This window comes from Phallusia mammillata, chromosome 7, assembly GCF_965637545.1.
Source record: "Phallusia mammillata chromosome 7, kaPhaMamm4.hap1.1, whole genome shotgun sequence".
NCBI classification, from domain to species: domain Eukaryota; kingdom Metazoa; phylum Chordata; class Ascidiacea; order Phlebobranchia; family Ascidiidae; genus Phallusia; species Phallusia mammillata.
In genome coordinates, this window is record NC_137258.1 from 10,547,482 (window position 1) to 10,558,408 (window position 10,927).

At 37.7% G+C, this 10,927-nt stretch overlaps 1 protein-coding gene across 1 annotated transcript; it reads left to right on the forward strand.

Moving 5' to 3' along the window:
* Nucleotides 1–6,716: 6,716 nt before the first annotated feature.
* Nucleotides 6,717–8,059, forward strand: LOC145238797 (uncharacterized). The gene is made up of 2 exons (XM_080102063.1): nt 6,717–7,091; nt 7,198–8,059. Exons 1-2 carry the CDS (start codon nt 6,744–6,746, stop codon nt 7,528–7,530), a joined length of 681 nt encoding a protein of 226 aa, XP_079958189.1. The 5' UTR covers nt 6,717–6,743; the 3' UTR covers nt 7,531–8,059.
* The last annotated feature ends 2,868 nt before the right edge of the window (nt 8,060–10,927 follow it).

Here is a 10,927-nt window from a genome sequence, read left to right on the forward strand (position 1 = left end):
TTCATCACGATACCACTAACTTCAGACAGTGCTTATTGCTTTTAGCTTGGTTCATGTGATGGGCCAAAACTGCAATTGTTTTGTTTGGTCAAGCAGCAATTAGCATCTCACGCCACGTAAACGCTCGGTGTATTGTTACGTCAGAAACATTTCCAATTCCATGTTTTTACTTTTTTAAGGCCCCCTTTTTGGCCCCCAGGGCCGTAGTTAGGATGTAGGTCGATTTTGCATAACACGTAAAGCAGGCCTGCACAACTCAAAACAACGCAAGGGCCACAACGGAACACATAAATGTTTCGCGGGCCGCATGCTAATTACGTATTTTAAATGTCCCTGTATAAGTCTATAATAACTCTATTGAAGTGTACCACTATACCAGGGGTGTCCAACTCGAACACACCACAGTGCCAAGTTTGGTTTTAAAATATACTCGCGTGCCAACCTTTGGTACTTTTTCCAAACCATGTCTTAAACGTCTTAACCGCACTTGCTGAACGTGAAATATTAAAATAATATAGAACCCTACTAAATGGTTAGAAAAAATGACGCCAAGTGCGAGTAAACTTGTTTATGATACTCCAGAAACCTTTTTGTTCTGTTTATGCGACACAAGATACGAATAGTTTGCAAGGGGCACTGGAGTACTTTGTGTAAAACACAAATGCTTTTGTATTCACGTAATTAATTGAACAGACGTCGGTTGAAACGTAACAATTACAACTGTTTCGAAATAAATGGGCTTTTTATTGCAACATAAACATGCCACGTTCACTAAACTTTTGGTATAATGTGGCGCAATAACTTTCTGAAATAAAAATAATTATAATTTTTGTTAATAAATTCCATGGGTCAACATTAAACAATGCAAGGGGCTTATATAGCCGCTTTTAGATATTGTTATGTAGGTTTGCATTAACGATTCCTAAGCCGTGATTAAATGTCTGTTTGCAAAGCACTGCAACGGCCCAAACTTGATCCAAGATCACCTAACTTTATTAAGCTTCAACGATACACGGTCAGCTATATTTAAAACTGCTTTTACTTTATTTCCCGCTGTAACAAATTCTTTACTAAACCGTTGTTAAAATTACTGATTCGCCAAATCGTCCTTTTGGTTTGTGCATACGTTATCAGAAGACGCACAGCAAACGTCCCAACCACACAAAGAAATTATGTCAAGTGACTATTTACATTTACAATTTAATGTGACAGAAACAGCCTAAACACAGAAAGGGGTTGGTATTTAGTCGCATAGACTATACTACACATGGTATAGAAATATATACTGCACATGGTATAGGTATCGTCGCTATATTGATCAAAAGTCGCACCCCTGGTATTTTTTTTAAACTCTACGCCTGTGACAAGGAAGCTTTAAATTTTTTCAAAAACGAACATTTCAATCAGTGGGTTGTGTAACTTTACTACTGGTATTCTTTACAGAAGTTAGAACAAAGTCCAAGAAAAATCGATAGAAACTAGTGATGCACCGAAGTTTCGGTTGGCCGAAACATTTCGGCCGAATAAGCTGTTTTTCGATGTTTCGGTTTCGGCCCGAACTTTTTTGAAAATTCGGCCGAAACCGAACTTTTTGATTGCATGGAATTAATACCCAAACTTTCATTTTCGCCAATACGAAACATCATAAATTAACTATTTGTTGTATCTATAAAATACTTGCTACATTGTCTGCGAAATATTACAAGTTTTGTGAAGTATTCGCATTGTAAAAGTAGTTTTGGCTTTTCATAATTGAGTTCACTTGCATCAACAACACACGGTTCAGTTAAAAACACCCATAAGAAATGCGGTTTTAGGTTCGGCCTGATTCGGCCGAATTTATTCGGCCTCGTGGCCGAATATTCGGTTTCGGCCCGAACCTTTTTAGGCGGGTTCGGTGCATCACTAATAGAAACAAATTTAGGCTAATTGTGTGACAAATCCTAATGTTTACCATCTGAACGTGCAGAAGCTCGAGTGCCACTTTCAGATGCTTTGCGTGCCACTTTTAGCTGGCGTGCCACGTGTTGGATACCCCTGCACTATACTGTTTTAAAAACTTATCGGTCATGCTGGATATAACTGTTATAACCAAGGCAAAATTTGAAATTTGAAAAGCTTTCTTTCGTCGCTGACAAACAATATCACATGAACGAATAAATTTTCTTAAGCATCAACAACAACCCAAAGAACACAATTTGTAACTAAAATTCAATGAGAGATGTTGCATCTTTTGTTGTCAACAAGCGCGTCGTAATCAGGCACGAGGCTGGAACTTAAAATTTTTAGAATATCCTCCAAATGTCCATCAGCAAGTGAAGATCGCTGCTTGTTTTTATTAAAGTTTAATACAGAGAAAGTTTGGTTCGACAAACAAGATACATTATTTTTGTCTTCACCACTGCAAATAAGTATTTGCTTGTCCATTCCAGGTTAAACACTCTGCCCTTACTTTCAATCTTTCTTTTCTTGTTTTCCGCCATTTTGGACAATCCTAAAAAAGCCTACTTGCCCGCGCACATAAGATTAGACTAGGCTCTACTATAGATACTAAACGCTACAACCAAGCTTTGCGTGTGAAACAAAGATGGGATTGTTTCGTAATGAATAAAACAATGAACTGAAGTAAGATTACTACGGTGGCCCACAAGTGCAATTCAACAACTTTTTGGCAGACTTTTATTTTTCAGAGCAAACATTTATTTTTCGATGCAAACATTTATTTTTCAGTGCAAACATTTATTTTTCAGTGCAAACATTTTTGTTTTAATGCAAACATTTATTTTTCTGTGCAAAAAAGTTTTTTGGTTGCAAACCTTTTTTAAGCAAACATTTATGGCTACATCACCTAAGACTTACACGGCGTGTCAAAAATTGCAAAATGACATCGCTTAATTAGGCTATGCGCGGGCCAAGTGTGCTAAGTGATGGCTTAGTGCGGTGGTTCTCAACCTTTCATACATCGTTTAGCTTTCAAAGTAATAATCTTTAGTGATCTTGTCAAGGTTTCGTTTTTTGCGGCTCCCTACACACTTAAAAAATACCATTTGACCCCGACAATAAAAAAGTTTGAGAACCACTGATTTATAGGCAGGGTTGCCATACCGTCCTTATTTCTAAGATTTGTCCTTATTTTGAAGGTCTATGTCTTAGAAATATTCATTGTCCTTATTTCTAAGAAATGTCCTTATTTTTGATTGTAGTCCTTATTTTGTCTTATTTTCAACAATTACTATAGTCAAATCCCTGCTACAAGTAGAAGTGAACCGTCCTGTTGTGAGATGCACTTAGTATTTTCTACGAACAACAAGTTGCTGGAACAGATTGTTTCTGGCCAAAATTTCGCTAATATTATGTCATGGCTCATATAAATGCTAAGATTTGTTCAAAAACGTTTGTTTCGTTTCTCATAAAAATTTAATTTTTCGGTTGTCCTTATTTTTGGTTTCAAGTCGATGGTAACCCTGTTTATAGGGATAGTAATAAATTTCTAAAAAACTGACAAACGGCATAAATATTAAGACATGGGCCATGAGCAGCCTACCTTAACACGGACTGTGCTCACGTTTTACAAATTGCTATGGCCATAAAAATAGGTAAAATGCCGAATCCTAAAAATAGGTAACCGCAAATCAACTTTTTAGTTCCAGAATCGTTAAAGTTTATTGTTGCCAATAAATTAAGCCTTAATCACATCAAATAAAGTTGGTGGCCCCAATGTGTCACGAAGACCGAATGGCAAATTGTCGATTAATTCAAAAATACGAATGAACATCTACATGTGTTAAATCAACATATCCTTAATTCTGTGCATAGCGAAGAAAGGGGTTACGCCACGACCGAAAAATGACTTAATGTCTCTTGGCGAATGTTTTTAGTGAACCGACACGGGTGGCTCCGAGGGCCCCGGATGAGAATCACTGACGTAGTTCATTGAACACGGGCTAAGTCTAAGCGGGTTAAGTCTGGGCTTAGCGAGATAAACAAGGTCAACTTAACAAAATTAACACGGGCTAAGCAGTGGTGGGGTTCAAATTTTTTGTCACCCGGTTCTATTACAAAAGTCATGTTTTTAGGCGGTTCTGTTACAAAAAGTCCATTGACAGTAACTAGTAGATCTGACCGGTTCGCTGATCTCATAAAATTTCGTGAGACGGTTATATAGAACCGGTGCGAACCGGCTGAATCCCACCACTGGGGCTAAGTAAGGGCTATGTGGACAGATTGGGAGCGGACTAAGCTGGCTGTGCGAGCGAAGCAGGAGTACAGTTTAGGCGTAAACGGGAGGAAGAAGGATCAACAAAGGTATATGCAGCAATGGTTTCTAAAGGACTATAAGGCGCAAATAAAAGCGATTTTTTTATTTGAATCTTCGGGACTTAAATTAAATATATGTGTCGGTTTACCTACTTCACTTTGACAATATGAAGCAACTTAGCAAAATACTTCACTTTGGCATTATAAAGCAATAATTTTTTGATATAACGGACATTTTTTTTAGAAGTTAACTAGTGATGGGACTAGTACCCGGTACTCGGTATCGATGGTATCGATCGATTTCTGTGGTATCGATACTCGTACTCGCTATCGAAATATTTTGCCTAAGTTTTCGATACCAACGTGCGAGTACCATGGTATGCGAGTACCATCCTTTGCAAAGGCACCATAAAAATACGGACAACTTTATGCCAATATTTGCTTCGGACAGCACAAAATTGGAAAAAAGTTCCGCCAGTGTACGTATATCTTTTTTACTATCACGTGGGGATTACATTTTTCGGCATGTGTGTGTGTGCACCCCTGTACCCCGACCATGGCAGACGAACTCGGTACTCGGTATCGAAGGTATATACATGTGGTACTCGTTTTCGGTATCGGTACTCGCTTCAAAACCTGATATCGTCCCATCACTAAAGTTAACACAACGGGTAGTTGAAGTATACTTCCAATATATTGGACCTTTATATAAAACTAAACAATAATAGGTAGTGTGATGTATATTGCTTGACAATGAAGCCTTTTAGCAAGCTTTAATGTAAAACAACACAACATTTTACATGTGCAGACAAACAACTCCGGCGTTTTGGTCTTTGACACGGTGTACAGAGAGTAGGCTACAGACAGAATGTAAATGTGGTAGGGTGCAAAAAACAATTCATCTTAACTTTAAATCCACAACATATTTATTATTAAACCTTTTACTAACTATAGAAAGTATTGAATTGTTTAGTGGCCAAGGTTTACAAACAATTGCCTGTGTAATGTACAGGTTTATCACGTTTCCACAATTTTACAAATTTTGACACACCCTATAATGGAACACTAAAAAAAGTTTCCTAAAAAAAATTTGCACTAAAAAAATTTTTGCACTGAAAAAAAATGTTTGCACTAAAAAAACTGTTTGCATCGAAAAATAAATGTTTGCACTGAAAAATAAATGTTTGCATCGAAAAATAAATGTTTGCACTGAAAAATAAATGTTTGCACTGAAAAATAAATGTTTGCATCGAAAAATAAATGTTTGCACTGAAAATAAAATGTTTGCATCGAAAAATAAATGTTTGCATCGAAAAATAAATGTTTGCACTGAAAAATAAAAGTCTGCCAAAAAGTTGTTGAATTGCACTTGTGGGCCACCGTAGATTACTCATTTAGAGGTCCAATACGTTATTATTACACAACATCGAATGCATGGCGGCATAACGTTTTTTTGGTTCAATGCAAAGTATTTTAAAATCTTCTTGCGGGCCGCACTAAAAGCTTTCGCGAGCCGTATGTTGTGCAGGCCCGACGTAAAGAGAGCCAACGCCAAGTGAAACACCAACGTTTTTTATGTAACAAATTGCAACTGAGATTGTTAACACTATTTTATGTTTTTGAAAACAGTCACTTTTATTCTTGGACCCTACTTTTGTAAGTCAGCAGTAAACAAATCACACGTTCAATTGAGATGTCACAAAAACCGTTCATGACATGCCGGTTACATTATTGTGTAATGAGCAAGAAATCAACTCGTAGTACGGTTTTGTAGTGATTGTGTAACACAGTGAACTGAAGTTTTTCCCCTGCGGGCCGGATAACATTAAAAATATCTTGCAAGGACCACATAGGTTGCAAGCCCCTATGCGCGTCTTTCCGGGAACACCAAAAGTGCAATCTTTGTTAAAGTCAGATCGTGCTACTGTCAAATAGTAAAATTATTTTGAAAACTATATAGTCTTTTCTACAGGCAATACTCATTTATTCCAACACAAATAACAATAAAAAGCCGTTTGTTCGCGCACAATAATGAAGGCACTGATAGTTTTGATTTTGTTCGTGACAAACAACTTTTAGATCATTGTATGCGTTCTTTAAAATTAGATGGACTTAGTCCTACATGTTGATGTAGAAATACTTTTCCAGTTTTAACGTTTAACTCAAGCTTTAGTTTTTCCAAGATGTATATAAGGACCAAACAGTCGGCATATTTCCGAAATGTTTCCGAATTAGAACCACAGGGCTTTTTAAGCCAATCACAACGGCGGGTTTTCCCTGGTCATGTGACTTTATAACCAATCAGCGTAGTCGACTGATTGAACCAATCAGGCGACACCTTGCGTAGTAACCAGTCGAACTGGCTCGAGGTTCTATGTTTGAAAGTGAAGGTTGTGCGTGGTTTTATAATTACATTACTAATAACAGCTTTTTTAAAGGCAAATTTAATAAACAATTATAAGCTTTGTATCATCTGATATCTTTAAATGGATTCCCTGCAGCAAATTGTGGAACTTGGAGGAAAATTAGTAACCAAAGGAAATGAAGAAATGGTTTTTAGACTGGCCTTACAATCAGCAAATGAAAGGAACGAGTGGCTTGAGTCTTTTTGTGTAGTTTCTAATACGAGCTGGAATGTGTACAAAACATTTCCTAACCCTAAAAGATATATTTTTAGGAAAACCTATAAATGCCATCTCAATCAGTTTCGTCAACATGAAACCGGTACAAGCAAATCCAACACTTTGTGCCCTGTGTCTATGGATGTTAAGATCATACTTAACACCAAATCAACTGCAAAATCAGATAATTCGGTGTCCACTCATCCATGTATGGTAAGTATGGCAGGTATACCACAATCACTTGCTTCAAGCTGCCGGAAACCTCGGTCAGCTAAAGATCAGTGAATCTACAAAACAGATTTTCTTTTTGTATTTTCAGCAGGGATTGTCAGCGTCTCAAGCAATGCAAACCCATGAGACCAAGTTGCTTGTTACAGATGGAATAAGTGCAGTAGCTAACTACTGCCTTAACCCCAAACCACGCTCTGTGTACTATTTCTGGGATAAGTGGCGTATATCTAACTTTGGGGCATATAGTGGTTTAAATTTGTTTTGTGCTATAGCTATACAGAAGTATGCTGAAGAGTCTGAGGCTAAGATCTGCCTTGAGCAATTTGAAGGATCTTATATTTGTGCCATTGTAAGACCCATCATGGAAAAAATCCATAAAATGATGTTACAATCTTCTGAGATTGTGTTTGACGCGACGTAACAACAACCCGCGGAATTCCACTCTTATGATTGGCTTAAAAAACCCTGTGGTTCGAATTCTGAAACATTTTGGAAATATGCAAACAGCAGGCCGGATGAAATGACATCGTAGTTTGTGACCCCTAGTTTAATGGCTTGGTTCTGTAGTTCTCAAACTGTGCGTCGCGACGCCCTAGTGCTTAGTTTTAATTTTTCAAGGGCGTCGCAGAATAGTTCCGTTTCGTGGCCTTTTGTTGTTGTATCAATAAACACAGCTTTAATAAACAATTTCCTCATTAACTTTTATTTGCTGGTGCGTCGCAAGTCCAAAAAACTTTTCCTGGGGAGTCGCAACAAAAAATGTTTGAGAACCACTGGCTTAGTTAATGCGAGCGCCGAGCAACAAAAATTGCGATGCTCGGTACCAAGTACTCGGGTTCTAGCTCGTTTCGGCCAACCACAAGTAAATTGCTAGTTGCTACCTTCAAATTTTGCTTTCAAAGCGCAGACAAGCCCCGACAAATTGTGATTTGTACAAAATGCATTGTGACATCACCATCAAAAATACACAATACAGTAAATAGCATCTACTTTTTACTGGTCGCTGATGGAAGAGATATGACAAAAATGACTTTAACGTTTTGTTTCGTTTTACCTATCTTTTTCCAGCGCTTTTCCACATGTCAGGAAATTTAGTGTTTAAATCTGCGTCAGGGAGAAACGTTAAAGTGTATTCTAAAGTCCGGGATTGAAGAAAATACATACAAATATTTTTTATGAAATTAATGTACCAACACAGAAAGTTCCTGGCATTTGGCCACAACGCGCGCGACTATATCCTGAAGCGTAAAGAGTAAACTGGTGGCGCGCAGGATAACGCACAAAGTTACTGTTTCGTTGTGCAGTGCGCGCGCGTGACAATACCTGTTTGTTGCAATGCGTATTAAATATACAAATAAAAATTGCTATCACTAAGAGGGCCCTGGAGAATAATTGGGCGATTGGAGGCGCTGGGTAAAGGTAGAGCAGTTGAAACGCAATAAAACGACAGAATCATTTTTGTCAACCAGTGACCGGTAAAGTAAATTTGACTAGTATTTACTGTATTTGGTACTTTGTTTTGTACGTGGTTTCAATGATAATGTCACAATGCGTCATTTGCCGGGGGCTTGTCTGCGCTTCAAGAGCAAAATTTACAGGTAGCAATAGGGTTGTGCTTGACCGAACTTGATTACTTCCTTATTACACAACAATTTAACGGGCAAGTTACAAACGGGTTTGTTGACATCACAATTAAACGTGTGATTCGTTCGTTTCTGACTTGCGGCAGTAAGGTATCCAAGGATACTGTTTTTGAAAACGTTAAATAGTGGGAACACGCACACTAAAATGTGTTTTCAATTAGTTGCTTTTGTTACTTGAAGAATGTTCGTGTTTAACCTAGCGTTTGCTTGCTTTATACGTTATGCAGAAGAGACCTCTACGGCAGTGGTTCTCAACTGGTGGTCCATGATGACTTTTAAGGTGTTTCACAGGATGTCCACTAAAAATGGTGCTAACTAGAGGTGATTGCATATTATATATTGAAGGAGTGTCAAAATGTTAGCTGTTAATAATTGTATCTCACTTCTTGAAATTTGGTTTGTAAGAATTATGTTTCAAGTCCAAATGGTTGTATCGTACGCTTACTTCAATCTTGCTCGAAATTGAAATGGTCCACGATATTATTTTTACTAGGTTGGAGGCCATGGCCTGAAAAAAGAGTTGAGAACCACTGCTCTAGAGCTCGAATACGGCCTTGAGGGATACTAAGAGGCATTAAACTCAGTAAAAACACTATGTAAATGGGAACGGTGCGTGACAGTCACAATACACCGAGCGCGATCGATCAAACAGAACACTTGCAGTTTTGGCCAATCACTGGTACCAAGTGAAAAGCAATGAGCATTGTCTGCAGTTAGTGGTATCATGTTGAATTAACCCTTGGCATTTGTATATTTTAAGCTCTAAAACATCAATCATCGCATTGATATTGTAAGAGAAATAAAATCAGTTTAAGGGAGGCGTTTATATATAATGAAGAGTCATTGTAGAAGGAAAAGAATCGGTACAGGAAAAAACGATGAGAAACGCTGAGCTAAACAAAATTTTACCGAAATAAAATGAAAGACTTTAGGCGAACACTCGTGTGTGAAGCTAAGGTCATCAAAAGATGCATTATAAAAAATCGTACAAGCAAATAGGTATAAAATTTGCCACAGATCGCTAAATATATATATTGATCTTTGCGATCCTAGCTACCTTGCATAAATGTATGGTTATACATCACCTACTCGGAAGGAGACACTTATTGTTTCTTTTTTGTTTTTATTTTCTTAAATACGTGTTCTTGCAGTTTTTGTTGTTTTAGTTTCTGTTCATACTGTTTGAAAGCATTTGGCGACTAACAGCTGTGTTAAATACAGATTTCATTGGTTATGTTGCAACATCTAAGTCTAGGGACAAACATGACCGTAAAACTGGGCTTCCCAAACTGAGGGTCATTAACCTTAGTATAACGTCAAAATAGCATCTTTGTTCAAGTTACGTCGGTTTTGAAATATTCTCAGCCAAGCGCAAACGCGCTTGTAGTTACCCCATTGATCAAACATACGTCAGTTGAAACGCAACAACTGCAATTGTTTTGAAATACAGAGGCATTGTAATGCAGCATAAACATGACAAACAAAGCATGACACAAACAAAAGAGTAACGTTTATATATTGTTTGGCGCAATAACTTTCTCTAATAAAAAATAAAGATAGGTAATAAATTTACGATTTCTAAGCAGTGTTTAATATCTGTTTACAAAGCACTGCAACGGCCGAAACTCGGTCCAAGGTCACCTTAGTTTATGCGTCAACAATGCATGATTTGAAACATGAATTGCTTATACTCTTATTTTCCGCCCTGTGACAAATTACTTTGAATTAAATTGCCGATTTGGCAAACGTACGTTCTCGACGCACAGCAAACGTCTGAAACCACACGGAAATTGTTGCAAGTGCCTATTTGCAAAACAATGTGACAGAAACTAAAGGCTAAAGCACGGAAAAGGTATCGGTGTTTAGACTTTAGACGTATATAGTAGTAGACTCCGAGTAGGTTGATTTTAGTTTTCGCTCGAAATAAGCGTTTCAACAAATACAACAAACGTATTTTTTGCGCTGTTTATCATATTATTCGTGAAGGGTTGCGGAAAATTTGAAGAGATTAAAAGGGGTCGCGATCGAAAAAGTTTGGGAAGCCCTGCCGTAAAAGACCTTTTGTTTTCGGTTACCACGGTGACACATTAGGACTAGGATTGAATTATACGGATATCGGATAACCGGTTAACCGATTAACCGAAGGATTTTTTGTTACCCGATATCCGGGTATTT